At 38.6% G+C, this 27,214-nt stretch overlaps 1 protein-coding gene across 1 annotated transcript in view; it reads left to right on the forward strand.

Annotated features, from left to right (window-relative positions):
* LOC121911458 (pro-neuregulin-3, membrane-bound isoform) overlaps nucleotides 1-27,214 on the forward strand; it is a 383,988-nt gene that overhangs the window by 292,572 nt on the left and 64,202 nt on the right. Inside the window, exon 4 of the mRNA XM_042432965.1 lies at nucleotides 14,335-14,408. Coding sequence (XP_042288899.1) covers nucleotides 14,335-14,408 — 74 coding nt within the window. The remainder of the gene's footprint in view (nucleotides 1-14,334; nucleotides 14,409-27,214) is intronic.

The following is a 27,214-nucleotide window of genomic DNA, read 5'->3' on the forward strand; positions in this document are numbered from 1 at the left end:
TTAAATACCTTTGATTCTTTTTCCTCCTGCTGAGGATATACTTGACACTTTTATCAAACGCGTCCGCGTCCGTGAAAGTAATCCCGCTTTGTTTGAGAGTTCACTGGGAGGGCGACAACAGAGAACAGAAAAGGTCATCACGTTAGATGTGAATTAATGCAAATCACATTCTCCTCTCTCCTGTTGTGGCTGCCGACTTTCCTTTTGTGATCATCTGTTATCTGATATCCTGATTGCAAGAATAAACATTCTCTGTCTTGATATTATCCATAGCATCAATAAATTGGCATATTTGCTTTGTATCGCTCCTTATCAGACTTTGTGTCGGGCTGATTTGCATCTAAGATGTTTTTGTTTGGTTAAATGAAACTTAAGGTTTTAGCTCTCAGAAGGATATTTTGTATTCTTGTATTTCCATGTTTACTGTGGAGTATGACTAAAGCCATCAGCTGAAATGAACACCTGTCAAGTGTGGTAGCTCAGGAAATGGATAGACTTTTGCTGTGATAATAATTGTTTTTACCATGAGTTTGACATCTATCTCTCAGGCTTAGAGAGCTGTGTACGTCAAAGTCCTTAATCATCGCCATGGGGAAATAATCATTGGAAAATTGGCAATGCCCTGTTGTATAATCCATTTCTGTAGCCTCGGGTTGTGTTTTGATTAAACTGAATTTCTTCCATATTGCCCAAAGATAGTGGGGCTTCATATGCGAATATCATGGATAAAGTACAGAAAGAGATGTTTTTTTATGATTTATTATATCCATTACAACAATCTTTTGTGACGCTTTCTTTAAGGCTCGGATGCTTGATACTAAAAATACATCCACAAGTAAACGAAATAACAAAAACTATCACGGCAGCTCTTTACTTTAAATACATCTAGTGAAAATCCACAACCCTCCTCCTGTATAAAAATGTATGTAAACATTTATTTGAAGCTAATATGAGGCTTCAGCTGTCCAAATTAGTCAAATCAAGCCAATATATTTCAAAGTTACTGTCTTTTTAGTGCCAAATATTCTCTTTTTTTCACAATCCTGAACACAAAAACACTGTAGAGACACAAAGAGAGAACTTCTTTTTACTAAAAGGAGTGTAACTATGGTCGTTGTCCATTTCCTTTGACTAACTCAGACACATGAAGCTTCATATTAGCTTCAGATAAACTTACATTTTTGCTCAAAATGAGGACTGTGGATTTTGTCCTCCATCACTCACATTGTGAGATCATTTGGGGGGAATCTTCTAATGTCCAGTATAAACAGAAGAAAAAAATTACAGTGAGCAAAAACCTGTTTCAAAGTTTATTTGGAACCTGACTGTAGTTTTCAGACAGACATGAAAGATTGTGGACGTATCCTTTAAACGTATCACTTCAAGATGGCCTATATTCTCATATTCTCAGAACTCTGAGTGCAGTTTGTACTTTTTTGACATTCACCAATTTAAACAGTAACTCACACTTTTTTTTTTTTTTTTTTGACAGGAACTATTGTTTGCTAGTTTTTTAAAAACATCACAGCATCTGTTTTGTCTTGCTAGCATTTCTTTTTGCCATTCCCTGTGTTTCCATGCGGACTGCTTCACTCTCTCTAAAAAATAATTGGCTTTCAGTGTGTATGATGCCGCTTTCATGTGCTCCATGTAAGCAGCTTCTTCCTAGTTATGTTTTTGAATCCAGCTGGTCATGCACTCGAGTGTTTCAGGTCAGAAATAATGACAAAATGGTTCCTTTAGCTTGTTGATGTTTTTTGTGGCTTTTTTTTTTTCTTATCCATCTTATTCTTATATGAACTAAAGAGAAGAGAGCTACTTTGTACTGTTGCAGCAGAACTGTTGTTTTAATTAGCTAATTGAAACATGTGGCAACTAACAATGAATTAAACATAAATATATATATATATATATGAGTGAACAGAACTCCCCATGTACAGTGTATTTGCAATCAGGTGCTGGTCGGTCGCAGGAACATCGTAGGTGAAGATCAAAATGAATCACTGCACACTGAAATGACCTTACTGTGACTTTATTAGGAGCAAACAACATGTTTTGTCTGTAGCTTCTTCAGGTTTGCTCAACTAGAGACAGCAGTCACAGTCACAGTAAAGTTATTTCAGTGTGTGGTCATAAATATATATATATGGATACATTTATATCAGTTGTTTGTTCGCAATTGCAAATTTCAAACCATAAAAATTTGCATTTAAAATTAGCAGGATATTAGATTAGATGTTAAAAAGTGCAGTGAATTCCTCATTGCAGTAAAAGTACCAATTGAAATTTAAGCACAAGCAACAAATGGAACATATAGAAAGAAAAACATTGTGCATTCATTACGGCCTTTGACTCCAAAGAGCACTTTTGTCCATTGATTTATAGAAAAGAGAACAGTTTGACTTCCTGTTTACTAAGCAAAGACGCAAAATGAGAGTCCCTCTTATCACCGCATCAGTGGATTTATTTCTAATCTAATATCAACTGTCTTCGCAGCTGCTCTCAGGACGCAGTATGACTGATGTTTCCTATGAGCGACGGCACACTGTTTCAGCCTGTGAAATTACATTTTACATGCATAAGCGTTTAAATCCCAACACCAACATTTGGGAGATGAAGTAGCTGCCAGTTTCCAGAAGGTTATAACTTAAAATTCCTTTGTGAAGTATTATCCTTGGCAAATTCCTTCTTAGCTGTGCCCTCTAACGGTATCAGCAGCATGCAAGTGACACTTTCACACTGAGCAAATATTTCCGAAGGGACACAAAATCATCTGAAACAGAAGCCAAAAGGGGTGAGTTTAATTATCTGATTACCCTGAGTGTCTTTTCTGCTGCTTAATTTTGTCCAAAGGTCAAAGCTTTCATGAGAGTATTGTTCTTCAACACAAACCACACACTCTCCTGCATAAATCCTCCTCCTGGCATTTGGATGTTTTGGTATAATTTCAGAAATTAGGATGTGATAAAGCTGCCACCCCTGTGGTACCTTATTTACTCTTTCCTTTGTTTCAACTGCCAAAGGGCAGAACACCGTATCAGTCAAAAAACAAGTACAACTGAAGGTGGAAACGCTCATTATTTCAGATTATAACAGAGGACAAGAAAAATGAATTATAGTTAACAGAAAAGTTATAATAAACATGCAAACATCAAAGGTTAACCTTAAGCCTGTAATGCCACAAAGACCAAAAACAGGAAAGTGTTATCCCATTGTTGCTTTGAATCAGCATTATTTTAAATTAATGCACATGCAGAGTAGAGGTTTATGGTACAACTTCACCTACTTCCAAGGTACACGGAGAAGGGAAAGAAGTCTAAAGAGAGCAGAACTCCAGTAACACTTGTCGAATGAAGAAGAACTACTCTATTTAAATGTCGTCTGTAATGTGTTTTATGATGACCTTGATGAAGGCCACAAGCCGAAACGCGTCGGTCAAACAATAAAGTTGTTGCTGTAGTTCTTATCTCTTTAGATTTAAACTGTACAGCAGAATGAGTCGTGTAAACACATAGCAGGGGTGAACGATTTCGGTTACTCTTAAAAAAAAAAAAATGTGTTTCTTGTTCCTACAGTCGGATGTTTGAGCTTCACTGTGCAGAATGATTCATGTGCAGAGTTTGAGACTAGGAGGCTGAAAGTGGAAAGTTTCTCTGCGTTCACCTTGAACCTGAGATGACAAGCAAGAGTTTGTGACATCACTAATGTGGAAGCCAATCATAGCGTAATATGCAACTTACCCATTTAACCCAGCAGGGCACACACACACACATTTTCAATGAAGTAGGAGACATCTTGTGTCCAGCAGTTAAACTTTTGAAATGAAAAATATTTGCATATTTATTTATTTTTCAATGAGGGAGAAGGTTTGGGTGTAATTTCAAGGATTTTTTACAAAGTAATTGAACTTCTTTGTGGGAAAAAAAACACATCAGACAGATTATTATTCAAACTATTTTTATATCAACATTTTTTATGTCTGGAGGGGATCTTTAAAAAATTCCTCAAAGATCTCCTTCAGACATGTTTTAAGACATGTAAGAATCCTTTGAATAATAAATTGTGTCTGACATGGAATAAAAGTTCAATTACCTTATTAATAATCCTTAAAATGACATCTCCTTCTTCCTCCATGAATCCAGAATATGTGAATAAGCAAATATACTTCACTAAAGTCTATTCTCAGTGTATCTGCACTGGAGGCGTCAAGTTCCCACATCACACCGGACCACGACTGGCTCCGAACTAGTATGTGTGAGGTCACAAATCCTGTAGCTACTTGTCTTAAACTCAAGATTTTCAGTGAGCACGAAGACACTTTCCCCTTCAGTAGATGAATGTGAAAACAGCCTTTGAGTGTCAAACTCTGCACATGCATCATCCTGCACAGTGAAGCTTAAACATCCAAGTGAAGTAACAAGAACAAAAACACATTTTGACTGGAGGGGGAACAAAAAAAAAAAAAAAACAGCACTGAAGAACTTACTTTGGAAAGACTTGGACATAGAAACCCATTATCCTCCTTGGATATTACATCTCATATGAAAGCCTGTGCATAAAGTACAGGTAGCTGTTGCTGAGCGGAGGATGGGGTAAAAACTTGTTGCTTGTCAGCGGCAGAGATAACAGCTAATTTAATCGATCTAAGTACCTCAGTGCCCCCTTTAACATTCAGATGCAATGAAGAGATATTCCCCGAATCTCACTGTAGATAGAACGAACAAACCATCTAATCAAAGTGACTTGGGAGGAGGGAATTATTAAGTACAGAGATAAGTGCTCCAAGTGATAAAGTGTTAATATTCATAAGGAGAGAAAGTCAAAGACAGGTAGAGAAATGGAAAGAGGGGGCAGAATGAAAAAGAGATAAGGGGTTAGGATTTAAGTGTTATCTTACCGTTAATGGTATTTCCAGCCTGTATCAATATCCCTGCATAAGACAGAGGGATGTATTTATAGAGTGTGACATGATAGTCTTCTACAGTATAAAAGGTACTTAGGTGACTTCTACTGAACTGGAGAGAAGAGCTGAAGTGTAGAAGGAGGACTAAGTAGCCAGAACAATCCATCTGCTCCTGCTGAGTAAATCTAGAAACATCTTTTGTGTGTGTGTGTGTGTTTTCCATTGTTTGCTGTTGTCTCTCTCTCGGTTCCTGCTGTGTCACTACGAGACTACTACTATGATTGACCGGGGGAAACATTGTAATTAAAGAAATACTCTTCTGAAAAAATGTTCGAGTAAGTGCTCTCACCCCGTTGGCTTGAAAGATGATCTTAAAATATTGTCGGTTGCTTCTAAATCGAGGACGGCGGCTCGACTTGGCACAGTTACCGTGGATAATAAAAGTATGTAGTTTCAGTTACATTTGTCGTTTGCGTCTGATGTAAGCGAATGTAATTGTGTGCAACAAACCGCATTAGAGACAAATGGAAGCAGATTGTTTGGCTAAAATATATGTTTAGACCAAGATCAAGTCCTCCAAATTAAACAACCAGATACGTTGTTAGTCCGTGCGCTCCAGAACAACACGATCTGACACCCCCATTAGCAGTAATCAGCAGTATAACATCATTTGTCTGTACTTTCCAAAACCATCACAAGTCATTGTTAAAAGATAATGATGTTTTATGAACGCTATGGTTACGGTCTGGTTAGGTTTAGGCATTAAAACCACTTGGTTAGGTTTTAGGAAAGGGTTAGGGTTAGGGTTAAAGTTACTACTGCTTCAAGGTTAGGTGATCTTCATCACCATGGTTACAATAATAACCAGTCTTGACTTGACTCACAGTTGGAAATCACGTGACACTCATGGTTGAAAAGCAGGAAATGAAAAGCAGTCCCCTGTTGCAAAGGTCATTGTTTTTTGACCCAATCATCCACCTCCACCCTCCTCCCTTTGTCGCTATATATTCACTCATATATAAACATCATCTCATTTCCTCCTTGGCTCCAGTCTCAGTTACTACAGCCGCTAGATGGCATCTGTCACTTGGATGTAAAATAGGTCATTCTGGGCCACTGGCAATGATAATCTGTTGTGTCGTTTTTCTTGGGAGGACATTTAGAGACATCCTGAGCATCAGTTACAGTAAATGGGTTATGCTGCAGTAGTGGTTCTTAATGGACATTTTGATTACTTTTTTCCTGGGTCACCATTTGAATCCATTATAACTTCTTTTGTGAATCCAAGCATCCCTTGAAGGGTAGGGGGGAGAAATCACCTTTGTGAGTAGCAGAAACTAAAACCGTCTGTTGATAGAAGACAGAACGAAAACCGTCGTCCTTTGCTGTCCTTTGCTGTCCTTTGCTACTCATCATTACGGCGTTCACACAACAATGACAATGCTGTGATTTCTCATGACAGTCACTATGCACATAATCACAAGAGGTCTGCCTGCCAGGAGAACATATATGGGTTGTGTTAAGCTGTCTGAAATAAACAAACCACCCAGTGCTGCTCTTGTTTGTTGTCTCTCATGTGTCTCCTCGTCTCTGCTGTCTGGTGCTACTGACTGCCTCAGAGATGCTGGATGAGCTAATGTAGCATTAAAAATCCAGTTTAAGTCTCTTTTTGGCTGTCAGATGTATAACAAGTTGGGTAAAAGATGTTCATATTACGTATGTGGTGCCAAACTTCTTCCTCTGGCCTCCATTAATGTTTTTCTTTCTATCCCTGTTCTCCTTTTGGTTTATATAGAGTAGTGGATTTGTAAAGGAGAGGTGGAGGAACAGGGGAAAGAAAAGGGGAAGTGAGGTTACAAGATAAAAAGAATAAAATATAAGATACCGTACATCAAGGAAAGTGGTGTGTTTTTTTTTGTTTTAATTTTGGGATCAGCGATCGGGCAGAGTTGTGAATTATTGAGTGAACTTCCTGCCTCTGCTGAAAGGTTTGCAAGATGGAGGTGAGGTTTCATAGGACTCATGGTGAGATGGAGAGAAGGGCGCACATTCAGACACCATGGCATGTATGCAACATTCAGTGGGAGGCATGTTTTATTTAAAAAACGAAAGAAGCTGCGCTGGAAAACAACTGGAAGCATCCAGAGAGCAGAGATTCTGACTTTCTCAGAATATGACTTTAAAATTTTGGAAAATACTCGTGATTTATTTCTAGTTTACACCAGACTTGACTCGAGTTGATATAAACTTTAACATATGGCTGATTTAAGTGCCATCATGCCTTGATAGAATAGAAACAAGCAGCACTGAGATCTAATTTGACTAAGTTTGAAATTGCCTGCAAAAGGAACATATTCTTCTTCACATCTCAAAAATCTACTGAGGTAATTATAACCCCAAAGATGCCATTTGCAGAAATTAAACTGGAATCATATCTGACCACAATCGAACCACAACACAAGAGCATCTTCAGCAGCGAATATGTTCCTCCTGTTTGTTAGAAAGAGAGCTCCGAGAGGTAATTTATTCTTGAGTTAATTATCTCGGTTCACATTGACCTAATAAAGTCCCAATCTCATGTGAAATTATGTTTTTGTCTCAGTCCTTGTTTACTAAAATACATAGTAGTCATGAGTTTGTGTGTATGTATCATCTCTAACTGAAAAAAACCTTCCCAAAAAGTCTCTCTACTTCCCCTGAAGGTACCGTGAGACGGACACTTTAGGAAAACCAAATTGAAAGTACTTTAGCAGTGATCACAAGGAACCAAGGAAGAAATTCTACCCAGCATGTTCAGATATAAAATTATATGTTATATCCAATAAATAGTCCACTCAGACTTCAAATAGGATATCTAAATTAATTGGTTGCACATAACGAGTAGGACTAATCTGCTACGCATTCAGAGAGTTTTTTAAACCACATGGTCCACATATACAAAGATAGGTCTAAGACGCTCTACTCTGTCCACTCCAGTGGTCTTGCTTTGTGGAAAAAAACTATTGTATTTTATATATTTATAGATATAGATATAGATAGATAGAGATATATGTCCTCATAGGGTTACTGCAGTCTCTAAATAATCTTAACCTTGTGACTCTTCACCCACATCACTGTAAGCGATCTGTAAATTCAGCTGTTTTGGTCTTTTTTGTCAGTTGTCCAGCAAGTGACCTTGATTACAATGAAAGCACTGCTTGCTTTTACCTGAGGGTACTATAACTTGTTCAGTTCAGTTCAGCTCAGTCAGTTTTTTGACCTTAATGGAAAATTTGGCTTTCAGGGTGCCAAAAAAACAGACACACAAAAAAGCAAGACTCATCTGTCAATAAAGCAGATGAAAACATGAAATTGCATATTAAAAAATGAATATCATTAGAAAGAATAATGCACAATTACAATAAAAACAATGAAAAACAGTGTAAAAACTAAGATCAGCCTCACTCTATCATCAGTGAAACAGATCTTTGTGAACCAGGTGTTTTATTTGCATTCACCATTATACTCATTAATTTTAACATAAGCTTATAGAAGATTGCTTGTGGAAGCAACATATTGTTTATTTCACTCATGTGCTGTACTGGAATGATTGTGTTCCTTCTCACATATGGACATGCATATTCACCATATGTGTTCAACACATATGTACATACATACAGTTCATACATGCACATCAACACATACAATGCATACATAGTTTCACACCCTGCCTGCTTCTCATAAAGGCTTAGACACGGCGCCCCAGATGCATTTCAATCACCTCGTCTGGGAAAAAATGAGAAACAAGACTTCCCTTGATACCCAGCGAAGCTCGATTTTCATTTTAATTTTCTGTCCCATCAAGAAAGTGAGGAATGAATGGAAACACATACGGGTGAGAGATATGTAATGCCATTAAAGCAGAAAAGTAATCATCTCGGGCCCCCTTTGAAGTCCGGGCTGTCAATTGTATTTCCTTGTCTGCAGGTCTGATTATACAAACCTCTGAACGACAAATTGCTATTAAAGCCGAGCAGACATATTGGATTACATTAGGAGTTGATACATCAAACGATATGACTTCATTCGGTGTCCACAGTAACAAACTGTTTTTAAATCTTTATTACCTTGGTTTAAAACCTAATTAAAAAGAGCACAATGAAAGTTATCTGCTACACCTGCTTCCTTTTGTCACACATGGGACTATGTTTTGTTTTTCATCATGAGATCAAAACTTAGCAAAGTATTCCCTGAGTACATGTGTGAATGTAGCCATGATAGTGTCTTATTGAATCAAGAAAGCTCAAAGTTAAAACTCTAGTTGATTAATTGACTGTTTACTCCCAAAACTATAAAAAAAAAACAACCCTCTGAACGTTTCCCTTGATCATATCTGTCTCTCTTTTACTAACAGTTTGTATCACTACAGGAAATGTCATTTCATAATATCACATTGCATCTTTATGGAATAATAAATAATCTGGTTTCCACATAGAGAGTAAGTTAACTAGCAATGTTTCGGTTAAAATGGGTCCAAGTATAAATTAGCATTATGCAGAAATGTTGAAGCATTTAATATGTTCCACATTAAGATTGGGATGTATGAGTTTTGTGGCGATTTTTACCTTGTGAAATCCTTACTGAGTACATTTTATTGTAAGGTGAGGCACCAACCATGATTGAAACAACACTTTTCCTCAGCTATTTCCTGTTATGTGTTGGCCAGTTTACCGTGAGTATCAGCCATTTTGCTCGAAAATGAATTTCACGCCAAGAAAATGGCCCGCTATGTGAGGATCATTGAACCAAGCTGTCACAGTCTGACCAATGCAGTGTAGCATATTTTCTCTTAATAGAGCGTTGAGCCTCACGATGCTGTGTGGCTGCACTGTATTAAATTGGTCTAAATGGCTGCCCTGCCAAGGAGAGAGAAGCAGTTGTTTTGGGTTTCTAATATTTCTTTTGATGTTTACACTGCAAATTGCCTCATTATTCTATTTGTATCACATCTTTAGTATCTGAGGGGGAAATCAGTGGACATGATTGATGTTCCCTGCCTCGTACCAAAACAGGAAGGGCAGTATATCAATTGGGTAACAGAGAAGAACATTTCAAAAATCTATCTTCATTTCCTTGTTTTCAGTCTCTGGATTGTACACTTTGTTTGAATAACAGTGCGGTACAGCACTGCAGAGTATGCCGACGGGTAGTCATGATGTCACTCCTCTCTGGTAAAGATCAACATAGTAATCCAGTAATACTCTACAGTATATTATACATGTATAAAGGGGAAGGAAGTGTAGACGTTTTAACCCGGCAGCCGATCAGACATTCAAACCCTGCTTTTACTGCTAGCTACATATTAGCAACATGTATAATTTGCAGCCTAAAGTGTAGATAAGCAGGCTTGTGGGTTGAAGGTGCCCTTGAGCAAGGCACTTTTAATCCCCAACTGCACCAGTGGAGCTGCTGTGGTGGGTCTGTCAAGCTTCAAGGAGTAAATCTAACTGTGTTAGCATCCTGAAAAAGAGAGAAAACCAAAACAAAAATTCACAAATTTAGGCTCTTTGTTGCTTGTTTGCATTAGTCATGAAAGCAACTTCAGCTTGGGGGTCAAGTCAGTTTTATTTATATAGTCCAATATCACTAATCACATATTTGCATTATACAGAGTAGACCAAAATAGCAAAATTACAATATAGAAAAACAGGATGACAGAATTATATTGGGTTAGATATTAGGTTTCCATCACTGGGAAATGAATGAAACCAAATCCAGGAGTAAGATTCTTAAAGGGGACAGGTCATGCTTTCTGTTATGTTCATATTGTTATATCAGATGTCTATGTTAAACATGGTCAAAGGTCCAGAACTTGAGGTGAACATGTGTAAAAATGTTCCCTGAAAGTCAAAAGCCAGGGTTTCCTCCCTGTGACAGTGTCAGGGACGTTCTGTGGCCTCTGCTGAGGTTGCTCTTCGGGTTGTTTGCGTCGCTTATTTTGGTTCGGCTTCAGGCTCAAACAAGTAGTGATGTACTACTGCTATTTGTTTATGTAATCTACTGAGCCGCCCGAAGTCGGCGAAGGGGCTGTGCCCTGTAGCTGGCCAATCAGAACAGAGTGGGCTCATCGGACATTGGGGGGCCTTAAAGGGACAGGAGCTAAAAACGGCTTGTGAGGTTGAACTGAGGGGCTGCATAAAGGACAAATATAAGATTTTAACTGTAAATCATGCAAAGATATTCTGGTAGAGGCCCAAAATATAAATATGGACCTGAAAATGTGCATGATATGTCCTCTTTAACAAGTGTGTGGATGTAAACACACCCAATGATGTTGAGTGACGTTTAATTAGACTAAAATGTCATTAAGTTATTTACAATAAGTCAAGTTAACAGAGCTTTTCAAACATTAATCTGGGCATGCTGTATTACTCATGAAAGAAACTTCAGCAGGAATATTTCATTTACAGCTCTGAGATAATGTAACATGTTTTCCCACATACATGGAGAACTTTTGAACTCCTTAAATGGAATGTGATATTTCCCTGCACATGCTGTTATGCATATGCATGTGTGTCTGTGCAACGACGACAGTCTTCTCACACTTCACTTTGCAGAAATTCATCATCCTCTAGGCGGAATATTTATATTTATCCCCTGCTCTTCGCTGCTTTGTACATTTGTGAGATATTCACACGTATGCCTGCTCACACACACACACACACACACACAGTACATGCATGCAATTTCCTCCCGTTCTCTTTTAATTAATGACTGTGGCGCTAATTAGAAGGCATGCAACTCTTCAAAACCCTCCGACAGTATCTCAACCATTCTTAGATTCACTCCTCCAAGCTTTTTTGAGGCAACACTCCGATGTGTTTTGATCTCTGCTGAGAACAGAAAAAAGGCGTAGGAAAAGCAGAGTTTGTGGGATACAGTAACTTTATATAATGCAAAGTGCTGAAATGTGTGAAATGGTAAAGAAGGATATTAAAGCAGTTTTTGTGGCGCTCGTGGCTACACAACAGGGGGCTATGCATGCTTGTTTGTGCATGGTTGTATTGTATTCTGTTCTCTGTCGCCTCCAAGTATTTTTTTGCCACACTCTGTTTATTTTAATCACTGCTGTATGTTCCCGTTTACTTCCACAGTCCTCCCTAATGAGCATTACACACAGACACTGTCACCATGTTAAGCCTCTATTCTTTTAATTATCTTCTTCTCTTGCACTCGGTGCGCTTCCTGTCAGAGTTTGGGCAGCTTATAGGTCACAGTGGCACGGAGAGATGTTAAATGACCACACATTTAGCACAGAGAGAAGTCCATCTGTGTTTTAAATGACCTGTTGACACGTTAGACTTTGAACCTGAATAGAAACATCCGATCGGGAAGATGTGTTGAAGTTTGGACCGCAAGAGATTTGAAATGCGATTCACCTTTCAAATCAAGGTGACTGTTTTTGTTTGTTTGTTTTGTTCTCTCGCTCCCAACACAACACAACAAGTCGGCACCGCACGTCGCGACAGTAAGAGATGAGATCAACAAACTTGAGAGATGAGACAGCAATACTGACACTTTGACAAATGATGAGATTATCGGGGCCTGGTCAGCAGCGTGGTTGATGCCATTGTTGCTTGTCATCATGGTGATCTGGTGTGATGAATGAGATGTTTTTAAAGCTTTTATATATATAATGAGAAAAAACGCTGTGTGCATTTAACGCACAGAAAATATGCCCTTGGGTTACTATGACAACCAGCATTTTTTACAATTCATAACACAGAAATCTGACCTGCTCTCTAGTGAATATAATGCCAGCAGTGGGCTTTTTAAGATCTGATTTGCATTCAGACTGCAGTTAAACTACAGTAATGAACTAATGTCAGTTCACCACTGCATGCTAATTAATACCAGGCTGCAGCAGTGGTGGAAAGTAACTAAGTACATTTAATCAAGTAACGTACTCAAGTAAAATTTCGAGGTCTCTTCATCAATGTCACAGACCATATGTCTCAACTTATTTGCCCTCTTTCCCTCCCAGCAGGGGAGATGTTCTTTCAGCACATCGCTGGCAGATGCACAGATGAGTGCATCTTTCCCCGCCTACTGCAGTTCATTTAATAATTAAAAATCACTCACTGTAGATGAAAGACAAAAAGAGGGTAACCATTACCATTCTGCATGGAGCTAAATCTTTGATATGCCATGCTACATCATTTTGTAAGCTTGATCTCTATACACAGTCCTGGTGTTGTGTCTGGGTGGACGTCGATGTTCTCTCAGTTGGGGGGCTTCAAAAAGCGGGGACCACTGGGATATGTATATTTGTTCTGCTGTTAGCTTGTCAGAGTATATACAGATTAATTCCAGGAATGCCAATGAAACAAAGCTACAGGAGTAAAGCTGGGATGTCGGTTGGGTAGAAAAGAAAAGTGTTAAAAAGTGAAATACAATAGTTGAGAAAGTGACCGAATGGGTCAAATTTGCAGAGGAAGCACAAGCTACTGCTGTTGGTGAACTTTCTGTTTTATTTGCATGTATCAGACTTGGATTTTTCCTCAAGAGAGACAGAGAAAAACAACAACAAGCAAGGTACAAATGGCCAGAGGCGAAGATTGATATCCAAACCAACTGAGGCACCCAATTAGACTTTATACCACATTCTGGCATCTTAGCCTCAATGCTATCTCTGTACCCTGCAAGCCACAGTTACACTTGTAAATGTTGATAAGGATATACTTATTGAGCTGAAATTAATTAAATACATCCTCTCAATGCTTTACCTTCATGTAGGACATTTTCTGAAGCGCAGCCCGACCACATTTCAGAATTCGCCTGTGATTTAATCATCATTGCTTGATTGGCACTTTCGCAAATGTGCCAATCATATTCAAAAGTTGATATTTCTTAAAAGTTTGAGGACTACAGTATTAATTTAATTGAGCACTCTCCGTAATAGCTTCCTCTTAGTGGCTTGAGGCTTAGGCATCGAGGGTATGAAAGAAATCTAATACATTTTGCTTTTAGGTTTTGATTCATCGGGTGCTGTGTTCTGTGGAGATTGCCTATGACTAGGCAAAGAACCTGAAACTCATTTAGCTGCACACAGTGAGAGGTTACAGGGTCTCAGTTAATTGGGACAGGATGCTCCGTCTTACTGCAGCCCCCAATTTGTGATTTTTGGCTGAAAAGACAGATGTCTCCTTTACTTGGTGCAGGTTTCGGGCCCCTAAAGATCACCAACACCATTAATTTCTTCCTGTCAGCTTGCCTTACGGTGCACTTTTTGCACTTCTGCTCTCTTCCACAAAGACCGAGCCTTACTGTAGATACATTTGTCTCAACACAGGAGGTGCAGCTCTTGCATTTGCATCAGTTATAGCTGCATTTGTTCCTCAGCAAACCGGCCTCACTGACTGATGATTTGTTTTCCCCTTTTTCTCCACTAGGTGTCGAGAAGGCTACCAGGGAATCCGCTGTGACCAGTTTCTGCCCAAGACAGACTCCATCCTGTCTGATCCAAGTAAGTAGTATTCCCCACTGTATTCAGTGTACCAACATCTAGCATTATATTTGAATGTATAAAAGTAAACATGAGGGGAAACTGAGGGTTATATTTTCTTAGATCACTCTGATGAGGTTCAACTGTAGGAGCATTTACTCTTCAGAGTGCTGATCCACATTAATAAAGCCCTAGAGAAAATCAAATGTTCTCAGCCTTACACAGACATTTACTGTACGTGTTCTCACTATCAAATCCTCAGCTCTGCTGTGCAAACATCCTACAAGACAGACTAATATGTTATAATATTAGCCTGACAACTATTATAGGAGCTCTCAACTAGTTTAAATTGAATTCTGCTCTGTTTGTGTGAAATATAAATATTTTCCCAGGTACAAATATTACACGTCCCCTGTGAAATACGCGTATATTCTGCTGAAATCCTGTTAATCATTGCAGCAGCATTGCAGTGACAGTTTGGTTTCTCTTCTTACTATCACTCATATTGGGTATTGTGTATCTAAATGTGAAGTATAGCCTACTCCAAAATACTACACCGTCCTCCAGCCTTTAGGATTACATGATTACATGAGCTCCGAACAATCCTCAGTCAGGTTTTCTTTTATGTTTGAGTAAAAGTAGTTTGTGAGATTACAGCATTTGAACCTCAGCTATTCTATCCTGTTATATCCCTCTCTCCTTACAGAAAAATCATAATTCGTCCTCATATTACCTTTCCATTTTCTTCTCTATTCACTGCTTTCTCAAATACTCTCTCCTCCCTAGACTAATGACACTTCTCACATTTCTTTATCTCCCAAAGACACGGTCCTCTCAATGTCATGTAGTTGAAGGAAGAACACAAATTGCCCTAACTTCTGTCCTCACCGCTCGCTATCTGCCATATTAATTTCCCTGTTCCTCTCAGCTCATTCCAAAAAATATGCAACCTTGTCACTGGGGCACTAAATTTTTGGCAGTACAATAGCTTATCAGTGACTTTTTTACTAACAAGCCGCATGCTGTAATAGCAGCATTTACCGTAAAGGGACAGTGATGTGGCTTGGGGATTTTTACTTACATATTTGTCCAATGTCAAAAAACACTCTGTAGTAATATGAAATTAAAGTTTCTCATTATGAATTTGACATTTTCTACTTGATTGCAAAGGAGAGTATAAGAGAGCATAAATGAAACATGTAGATTAAATGTGGCAAATGCAACAACACTGTTATCACTTTGTTAATATCCTTTACTTTCCAGATCATTAATTAAGTCTCTGTAATGAGGTTTTTAATTCCAACGAAGTATTAGGGTAATTGTCCTTGTAAGAACAACATTGGTGTTCACTGAAGTGACACCCATCGCTTTGTTTGTACACCAACCTACTGACCTTAATGTATTGGTGGCTAAGAACTGTTACCATCCTCATCACTTTAACAATTTGTCAAATGTCAGATGGAAACAGTTGTGGATTGTGTTGCTTCTGTATCTGTTGGTCATGGTGAAGACCCACTAGACATTGTGTTCTCAGTGTATTTACCTTGAAACATGGTTGGTCAGTGGGCCCTTAAAGACAGAGCGTCTATCTAAGGTGATAGTATAAATATAATTTCTCTTTTAAAGCCAGTATGCTCATAATTATCCAGCTCCAAGTCCTGTAATATTGGATATATGCTAATACCAAGTCTAATATTTATTATATTGTTTTCCTGCATCATGTAGCTGCACAGTGTGCCACAGTAAATCAAAATAAAAATTTGTAAAACTAGTTAAAGACAAGATGAAATAAGAGGTTAGGTTACTGGCTAGCTTTGATGGTACAATGTCCTATGGTTTTGTAGATAATGCTTTATTTAATGGGTCCTAAGATTTCTTATGATTTCCACAAAAAAAACCTGATTTGAAACTGTAAATTCAGAGGAGGTAACATGTAAAAGATTAGGTCATTTAAGGGAAAATGGAGACAATTTTCAATTGGTGCACTTCCAATTGAACATAACTTACAATGTCTTTCACATCAGGCCAGCTGAACATGTGTAAATGTGTAATTTGTCTATAGACAAGCACACAATTCAACACTTCCAATAATAAAGGAATAATGATGAATATTTACTTTGATTTAAGAATAACAGAACAGTAGGGAACAGCGATAGTTTTTAACCTCAGCACAATAATCTAAACTCAGTCATCTCTGGGAAGTGTCCTCTGAAATTATTAGGCAATTACTGACCCTTGAAGTACAGTTTTACCATATTATGTATAATATATGTTCAGGTACAGTTGTCAATCAGTAGCAGAACACACACACACACACACACAGGTAAAACCTGGCTAGTCATACTGTAAGTCTGGGAAAACAGAAAAGTTTTAAGTTTTCTTTTAAATGTGGTAACAGCGTCGACTGATCTCACGTCGTCTGGTAGTTTGTTCCAGAGAGCAGTGGTTGGCTAGATAGCAGAGGGACCTTTTAAATGTCTGTGCCTTGGAGGGGTGGCTTTTTCTCAAAGTCCACCCATGCTTGGTAATTACAGGAAATAGCTGCATTGCCTTGGCTTTCATTGTGGGAAAAAAAAAAAAAAAAACAGTTTTAGGATCTTAACTGTTTGTAGCACCTCGAAGGCTTAACAATGCTCCGTGTAACTTCAGGGGTGAAGAGAATTGAGTTAAAACATCAGGAAACAAAGTTGTTCTCTGACAGACCAAGAGCCAAATCTTAACCATAACCTTAAATTGCTTTTCTCGCCTAAGTCACTGTTACTGATTATTAGTCTATTAATGGACATGACTCTTTCAGGTGAATTTCCATATAAATTGTCTTGGAGTTACCAAGTCATTACTGAGGAATGAGGGACAAGGAAAAAAAGAAAGTAGTCTTTTCACTTTTTGGCAACCCCACTGAACCCTTGACACATCCCAAACACCTTTCGGTTTAGCTCAAAACGCTTTCCCTCATTCATTACTGTTCTCATTCATCTATTATTCTCTTCTTTCTCTAACTCTCAGGAAAAATCTCTATCCTCAATTCATTTTCTAATAGTAAGAATCGATCGACCCACTTTCAGGTCATTCTTCTCATTGGCTTCGATCCCTCTCTCAACTACCTTCTTTATTTCTGACAAGTCCCTGTTCTTTCTTCTCTACTACAATACACAATGTCATACAGTCAATTTGATTTATTTTTTCCAGTAACACCACCTTTTTCTTTCTTCCTTTTTTTTTCCTCCTGTTTTATTCAACTACTCCCTGCTTCAAAAAGTTGGTAAGTGCAAAGTTGGAAAAGAAGAGTGGATGATTGTGGCCTCCCTCTTCTTTCATCACCCCTCAAATAATCTTGTCACAGCATCTCTCTCCTTGACTCCTTTGCTCGCAGCTCATCAAATCCTAATTTCCCGGGTTACCTTTTTGTCTCGTGCTAGAGTTTGCCTCAGTGTTGACATCCCTGTTCCCTATTCCAAATTTCCCTACAGACAGCCCCCTCTCGCCCCCCATCTGTCTCTTGCTAACCTCCTTCGTGCCATCCTTTCCTCAACACGCATCTTGTCCAAGCGTCAGACCTCATCCCTTCTCCCCAGCCAACAGTTCTCTGTCCAACTCATCTCCTAACACTAAGTGGCACGGGCCTCAGATGGACTGAGGCTTGAATTATGCCAGCTAAAAAGATTCACCATCAGGGCAGACCAACGCTGCCAAGGACCTCTGGCATGCTGTGGTCTCAACGGAAAGGGGGAAGGAAGGGTGTGAGTGAAGAGGAGAGAGTGGCTGGATGAAAGTGGACACATCTTCTGAGTTGGGCAGTCAAACTGTCTCGGGGTCTCTGAGGACGAAACCAGAGTCATGACTCCAGCGGCTACACAAATAGAATGAGAGTGAGATACAAGGCGAGGCAGAGAGAGAAAAGTGTTTGTCTTTGAACAAAACAAGGTGTAATATAACCTATTTTTTCAAAACTGTGCTTTACAAACTGCAGAATAATACTGAATAAAAGGTTTCAAGATAAGTAATAAAACAACAGACACAGTTACATAAAGCAAAAACAGACAAATTCAAGATAAGGAAGGGAAAAGGGCAGGAGATAATTATTGATTTATTACAATGATTAATCTTTGAATGTTTCAATTAATTGATTAATCTTTTAGTTTATAAATGTTGAAAAAATATTGCCCATCACAAGTTCTGAGAGCCAACCCAAAAATATTCAAGTTACATTGATGAATTAAACAGGGATAAACAGCACATCCTCACACTGGAGAGGCAGAACTAGCAAGTGGGCCACAATTAACTCCTTAAAAACCAGGGAAACTTACAGTTTCATGCTGTGCAGACACAAAAAAAACTCAAACCTACAGAACTTGATTTTAAAATAGCCTGGTGGATATCCCAAAGTTTCAAAAGATACCAAGAATTCCAGACTGAACTCACAGGAAACCTGGAATATTTTCATTTGATGGAATAATGAAGCCCATTAACAATCCACAAGCCACAAGCCACCTGAGCCAAGTGTTTAAGTAGCCTAAACATATTTTAACCACAGTTTGTCACAATCTTTCACTAACCTTAACTGCACTATAGTTGCCATGCATGTTGGCACGTTGACACATTGACAGTAGATGTAAAACATGTTATCATTGATCATTATCCATAGTTTCAGCATTGTATACTTGTCAAGAATTGATTAATTAATGAATCATTTTAGCATGTGATCAGGTTTTAGAGGAGAGATGTAAAGGTTTTATTGGTTTTGCTGGCTCAGGCTGTTGTGCCAAAGACCAAAATGTCGAAACAAGAATCACTCGACTCTTTCGTTCTCGGATGTAGTTGGTGAATGATGGCACAGCATGAAGATTTTACACCACATTCCAGCTCAAAGATGGAGCTAGGAGCCAGACATAACCAGATCTTAAGCAAACTCATAAAGATTTTAAAGTCTCTCATGTAAAAGTAGCTTGCAAACAGTTCAGAGAACCTCAGGGGTTAGACTTAGAGGTTATACACGAATCACTGATGTGCATTTAGTTCTCAAAATGCTGACAAGACTCAACACTGAACTTGTCACCCAGCTTGCTTGATGGGATGTGTTTGAGATCAAAGATTTGTTTAGGTTTACCCCCTGAATCTCTCAAAGAGCAACAAAGGCTCTTTGCTGTCATCCTTACATACAGTATGTCAAATCTTTTCATTGGTGAGATGCAGAAGAAACTGAGTTCAAAACTGCTTTTGTTGACAAGACATCTTTTTGTTGTTTAAACTGGGATGTTGCTGATTGGCACTATCCATTCTCAGGAACTTTTACAGGATAATGCAGTATTCAGGAGCTAACATAGACTAGACTGTAAATATATTCTCTTTGAATAGTGTTCTCTATCTCTTTTGAACCTACCTCGATCTCTTTCTTTACAACCTTTCATCATCTACATAACCCTTCTGCAATCATTGTCTTGGCCACACTGAAAAACATATTCAACCCCTTTTTGAATCGAACGCCCGGGAGCCGAGCAGGTTTTTACGACACTGTAAGGCAGAGTCAGAATCAGCATATTCTACAGCGTATGCATCATATCACACCCCATAGACACACATAGAGAGATTTAGAGATTTAAATCTGAAGACAAATTTAATTTACACTATCTTTATGAGATCTGATTTCATGCTCGGCAGGTTTGTGTGCACCACAGATGATAACATTGCTGTAACCATGCAAGTCCAATTTCCTTGAGAATAAAACCCCTGTATTTCATGTTGTATTGCATATTTCAATCCATAAGATATAAAGGAAGCATAAAATGTGCAATTGCTCTAAGCTTCCTGCCTTTATCATGGGTCAACTGCTGAGGCAAGGGCAATCCAAGTCACCTTGGAGGGTTGAAATAATGCTCTTCTAAGCATGTGAGCAATGTTGTTTGATCACAATTGTTCAAATTTCTGCTCCAGTCTCATAGTGATGCTCACAACAGTAATAGTATTCAGTTGAATAGAAGGATAAGAGAAAGACAGTAGAATTAAGTGTTCTTGAGCATGAAAGCGAATGCATACAAGCACCACAGGCAACAGTCTGACCCTGACCTTTAGACAACTTGAGAAGCAATACACTACCCCACGGGAATATGTTCATGTAGTTATATCCGTCATCATCATTCAGCAACGTCATGGGAAAACAAACTCAAGTACACAATGTGGGTTTTTGGGAAAAAAACTGCAAAATAGATGAGCAAAGTGCAGAGATAAAGTCAATTAGTAGACAGTAGACAAAGTAAAAGTAGTAAAAACCTTAAGACTTAAGACTTGGATTAGATTCAGGCTTAAATCACAAAAATGAGGACTTGAAACTGATCTGGGACTTTATTTACTTGACTTTGCATACTTTGCTAACCCATCATACAATCCAATCCACCCAGAACTCCTCCCGAAGAGGTTTTGCTTTGCTATTGAGGAAGTTTGTTCATGACATACAGGTGTCACACAGTATAGTTCACGTGGTCTCTAGAGGTCAAGTAAACGACAGTCAATTAAGGTGCTTGAACAAACCACAAATGTTGTCAGCTCCATAAACACTATTAATAGCTTTGAAAGAAAAATGTTTAAATGCTGTGTTATCTTAATGCGCAGCATTAAGACCTGAAAGACTTGTAAACTGCTTTTTTATATACTTTAAAACTTGTGACTTGGATCTCAAATGACTTGAGACTTGAAACAGCTTTATCAATCCAATACAGAAGCTTATAAAGGCTAGTTTTTGTTGGGACAATCAAAATGTTGTTCATTCTGATGGAATATGTTTATGTTTGTGACAAAATTAGTAAATGTCAATGATGTTTCTCTTTTACTTTGAGATCTATAGGGGAGAAGGGTGGGGGATATGTGGGTGCTTAGCTGTTCGCCAGTTTTTAAATCTTCCATAGAGGGGCTTTAAATACAGAGCATGATAATGAAAAAGGACATTTATCATACCTTTCAAACATACATAATTTAACTTTTCTTTATGGTATCACAGTAAGCTTCACAGATCAAAAGGTCACCTTTAAAGCAACTATAATCTATATTTTCTATATTAAAAATCAATCAAATGACAATGTCAGAGGTGTCGCTCGTAGTGATGAAATTACAGAGAATTATCACCCGACTCTGCAGCTCTTCTCGGCTTTACACAGGTTTATAGCAAGTTTCAGCTCAAAAAATCAGTTAATGGAGGTTTACTCTCTGGTGATTATGTATTTTGCTAGAAAGCTGTGCAGTTAGCTGCTACAGGTCTTTTCATTTAGTTGTGACAGGACATGCTGGCAAGATTCTGCATTTTAGTGTTTCCTTCTGTATGTTCAAGGATGTGTTGCTCCCGTGCTCTTCATTTTTGCATGTGTGTTTCATGCATGCATGCATCTCCGTCCTGACATTCCCATACGGTGTTGAGAAGCGAAGTCTCGGGACACATCTTGTTGAATTCACACCATATGAAAGGCGAGGAGGGAAAGAACTGGCTTAATGCTCACAAGTACTTGACAACTCTGGCGCCAACTCCGGTATCAGCCCTTCTTTCTCATATTGACTTATTGTGGCAAGGCAAATCCATCCTACCAGGATACGGATAAAGAGCTGTCAAGTCTGTGTGCTTGACGGCCTTACGATACCAAAGCCAGAGGGGGTCTGAGCTGGTCTCTTAAGATGTGAACGATGTGAGTTTCTTTAAGGCCTAACAATCACATGGAGCAGATTGAAACTCTTTAAATCCTGGATCAAGATTTTGTATTTTGTACTTATAGAACTATAGAATTAGAGGTAATATAAAGTACTATCTACAAAGGCAAAGACTACTTTTAGTTTAATTGGCGTGTGTCTGGGATGAAGGAAATGGCAACATTCTCATTTAGACTACCCATTACAAAACAACAAAAGCAATCTCTCTTTGACAGCAAGTCTCCTTGAAACCAGATTAAAAGAATCCATCGCACACATTAATGGCGTTCACCGTTTCCCTCCTCACTAGATGTAATTGTGTATTTGTTTGTTCTTGCATGCGAGAAGCTGCACTGGATTACAATTAGTAACATAACCCATGAGCTGCTGCTTTAGTCATTCAGGTGCTAATTACACACAGACTGTAAGTGCAAATTTAAATAAAGACGCATCTCTGTGCATTCATACGAAAAGCAGAGAATTTAGTTTGTTGATTATTTATATTGGTATACTTTCCATTGGTTAATGTTTCAAGAAAATTAGCTATAGTTCATGAATTTTGTTTTAAAAATCAAACTTCGTGTGTAAAATAATAAACACAGGAAATTTTAAGGTATTGACAGATTTGTCAGTAAAATAGTCTCCTGTGATTTTGTTTTAAAGAGCATTTTTACATTGGCATGGCCCCAAATGAGCATTACTATGACACCTTGATTGCTAGAGAAACTGCATCTAATCAAGTGGACTTTGCTAGCGATAGCTTGTGTTGAAAGATTGACATAAACAGTTACAGAACTTACAGTTATTTTGATGTATCATAACACACTTTTTCCCCAGACAGACCCCCCCAGATAGAGGTTCAGTCCATAGGTGAGATGTCACTTGTGTCAACCCATAATGAGACCTAGCAGATACAAGATCACATTGTTCATGTTTTGGTTGCACTTCCTCACTTGCGCTTCTTTGGTAGCGAGTGCCAGGGAGGATAGGAAGACAGTATGGGTAAAATATTGCTGGACGGTGGCATTAGATTCTCAGAAAAGCTCTGTCCTCAGCCTGGGCTCGCCAAGTTTCATCCACTGTCTGATGATGATGCTTCTGCATGACAAACTGACTTCCCTGCAGGCAGCCAAGGTGATGTAGGACTGTTGCCAATAGAGATTTAATATTACCAAAATGTGTCACTCCCACTTTTAGAAATATTCAGTTGTTTCTACATAACACACAGAGAAAGGTGTGTTCTCTTTGTGCATGAAGTTATTAACATTATCCATTTATGGATAAAGACCGCTTACATCTGCGTTCGCCATTTTTGGAACGGTTCACCTGTCCACAAGCTAATTAAAGGTTCCTGTCTCAGGGCTGAAAGCTGCAGTGTTCAGCAGACTGGTAGTCTTTTCAGCTTCCAGGTGCATAGCAGGGCGTTGGCAGTTTGCTACAGATACTCCTCTCCTGTCAACTTCTATTGAAACACACACATATAGGCAGAGGTTAATTAGCTGCAGGTGTGTCTCATTGACCAGCTGGGCCGCTCCTGGCTCGCTCACATCCCGACCAATGTTCAGTGTCCACCCAGCTCACCACAGCGATGCAGAACATCAGAGCTCACAGCCTGTTTAACTGCCTTCAAGAATTACATGTGTATCACCGAACAGCATTATCGTGGCTGCAATTCCTGTGAGCCGCAGCTGGTGAAGGTGAAGAGTAGATTATACCCTAATGCCAGGCTCAGACTACAGGAGTTTTGGTGCCAATTTATCCCCAATTTACCCCTCCCAACAATTAGAGGAGAAATCTGGCCTGGAACCTCAGTAGGTACTGATGTTCGGTACAGATTATCTGGTAATGTGAGGGTCTAACAGATCCAATCTTAAACTTCCAGAACTGCTCGCAGACTCGTCTGGGCCGTCCCGATAATTTCAAACATGTTTGATATTTAATTAAGCTAAAATCTGGATGATTACATCACTACTTTCAAAGCGGGACCAAAATAGTCAATGAGAGACATAAATCTACAAGAGATGGAAGTTAATGAGAGGACTTTTGAAATGGTGAAGAAACAACAACAAGCACAGGTGTGTTGGACGGCTTAGATGGAGGAAAGGCTTATCGATATTAGTGGTGTGCCCCAATACAAATACATTATTCGGCAAAGCACAAATAGTGGGTTTTATACGAATATTTGTTTCATACAAATATTGTAAAAATTATTTGTTTTTGGGAAGGAAAAAAACATCAAATACCAGTTTGCAAGGGACTCTCCATAACCTGTTGTTCCCCTTCTCCTTTCCACAAACTTGGGTTGTAAAAAATAGGCAATAAATGAAAAATAAATAGTCAGAGGTCTGCCTGCAGACAGTCGATGAGTAAAGTTTTAGCTCAGTAGTCAGCGCAGTCGTCTATGATCTGGGAGACCCCAGTAGTTTATTCATGAACACTTATTGTAACACTTTAATTTTCTAAAATTAAAAGTGTAATAAATACAAAAACAGGATGTTTAAGCCTCTTTCCACTTTTATTCGAATACAAATACAAATAATTTTCCTGCCTCAACAAATACAGATACAAATACAAATACTGGGCTCTCTGCACATCCCTAATCGATATGTGGCCAAAACAGGACTGCCTATATAACGTGTCTTCTATAACATAACTGTACGGACAAAGAGAAGAGCTGTTTACCATGTGAGATCACATCGCTCCCTCTGGCACAATAATCTTAAATAATATCCTGTAGTGTGTGATGCCCCATTATTTTCAAAAGTTGTAGTGTGTGTATGTTTGAGATTAGAGAGAAGAACATCTTTGAAGTTTCTCCTTATGTGTGTGATGCAACCCAATTTCAAAATCGGTTAGGATTTGAAAACTCCTGTAGTCTGAGCCCGGCTTAACACACAGTACACTGCTGAGTGCACATATGTGCCCACGTGTGTGGATTTCAGTGTGTATTTCTGTCATTTCGGTGACCGTATGATTAGACACAAGCTTTGAAATGAATTAAATTTAATATATTAAAAGAATTACTGCCCTCAAGCTGTTGGATTTGAGTCTAGCATTAGCAGTATCAATAACGGCTGATTCTCTCCTTCACATTTCCCAGCAGAATTCATTGTGCATTCTTTTTTTAAATGGAGAAAAACACATGAGGCTTTATTACTGTAAAATTATATTCCTCTCTCAGCGGGTGAACTCAGTGGCGAACGCAGAATCGACTATTGCAATGGAGCTTAATGGATACTGATTGCCGAGGCCAATTTACCTTCTGCCCTTCTATTGCTGTAGACAGGGATACACTGGCATGCAATCAGAAAAGAGGAGAGAGGAGAGAGAGGGCAAAAAAAAGAACAGAAATTCATATTGATTGCTGCAATTCATCTGATGTGCACCCCTGTGTGACTTGGCTTTCTAAAATTATTTACACAATTGAATAGCAAATGTTTTGGATTGAATATTAAAACAATAACTTTGTCATTTATTCCACACAACGTGACGTTCGTTTTCTTTTATTTATTGTTCTGTTTTCCATCGAGCGTCTGATCCACACTTTTCTGGCCATGCCGACATACAGACGCTAATGGATCTGGAAGGCCCAATTTATAGTGAAGTATGGGTCTTGTCAGCTGGTGCTTAGTGAAGAATATGGCAGTGGGATGCAGATTATCCCAGAGCAGTGCAAGCTGGGATGCTCGCTGCTTGCACCCACCCTGCAGTCACAGGTCATTAATAACTGGGCAAGGGTGGCAGACAGTGCAAGGCAATTTCCCTGCCTCACCTCACAGTAGCACATTGCTTCTTCTTGTTCTTTCTGTCCATTCTTCAGTTTTGTATCCACTTTTTTTTTTGTCACATCTGTTTCTCCAAAGCTCGTGTCCTTTTTTTGCCCTTTTTTTTTTTTCTTCTATTTATTATCAAGAACCAAAACACTGCCCTTCAGCCTGTCCCTTCATCAACCGAAGTTGAGTCAGGGAGTTTGGGAGTGGGTTAACAGGGGGCATGGCTCTGTGTTAATCCAGATCAGTGGCACCCCCCAGTTGGCTCCCTATGAGCCAAACCTAATTTCCACCATTTAGGGTGGTGAGCATTTTTTCCACTTGCAGGTACTGTCACCAAAGTTGCCCCAAACTCTAAAAAGATGTGATTTCATGGTTTGAATGTAATAAAGCTGGGAATCACAACAGCCATCATCGATTTGGGTGAAGTCAGCCCAGTAGCAGTTAACTTTCTAAGCCAGGAGTCGGTGTCTAACTCTGGTTTTAACCTTCTAAACATCATTAATTGCTGACAATATTCAAACTATTGATAGAATTCTCCAGAGAAGGTGTTCATGAATGTGTTACAGCTAAAAAAAAGTGTAATTACTTGAACATTAACACATCTATTTAAGTAGTGAGTGTCATAACCAGCACATGTACTGTGGTAATAATGTCTTGTTAGAAAAGAGTCATCTGTGTTTTCATCTACTGAACATTTTGAAATCAAAAGTATAATCATATGACACAAGCTTGGAAAACTTTTAGGGATGATTCAAAGAATTAGCAGTTCACAGATGTTTCCACAACAACGTCTTTCATGTTTAACCCTTTCATGCATGGTGTCCACTACAACGGGCAGATATTTGGAAGTCATCTTCAATCATTTAAGTTGTAGTACCATGTCCCAACTACCAGGTGGTGATCCCCCAAAGTGTCGTCTACACTTCCATGTGAATATCATTTTTGACTCTCTGTGATTTTGTGATATTGAATCATAAATTCAAAATGGCGGAGGATGGAGGAAATACACCAAGTAGCTCAGGAATATCTGTTAAATACTTTTATTCTCAAAACAGGTCAAAAGTATATTTTTCAACTAAATAAGATGTTTGAAATACTTTTATCAAGTTTTTAATAATACTTTTTTTGTACATTATTTTTTGTGACTGAACATACATCAGTCCACTCCAGTGGACGTCATGCAACAGCATTCTGTCTATTGGGCCAAGGTCTTGTCTTCCAAATATCCTCTCTATTGTTGTTGTTATCTAAAGTTCCTATGTGTTTTCATACCATTTGCTCTTAGTAATAAAATAATATATATATATATATATATATATTGATTTCTATGAATCACTTTTTACTTCGTTGATGCATGGTGTCCACTACAGTGGACACATTTCAAAA

The sequence above is a fragment of the Thunnus maccoyii genome, chromosome 14 (genome assembly GCF_910596095.1).
Source record: "Thunnus maccoyii chromosome 14, fThuMac1.1, whole genome shotgun sequence".
NCBI classification, from domain to species: domain Eukaryota; kingdom Metazoa; phylum Chordata; class Actinopteri; order Scombriformes; family Scombridae; genus Thunnus; species Thunnus maccoyii.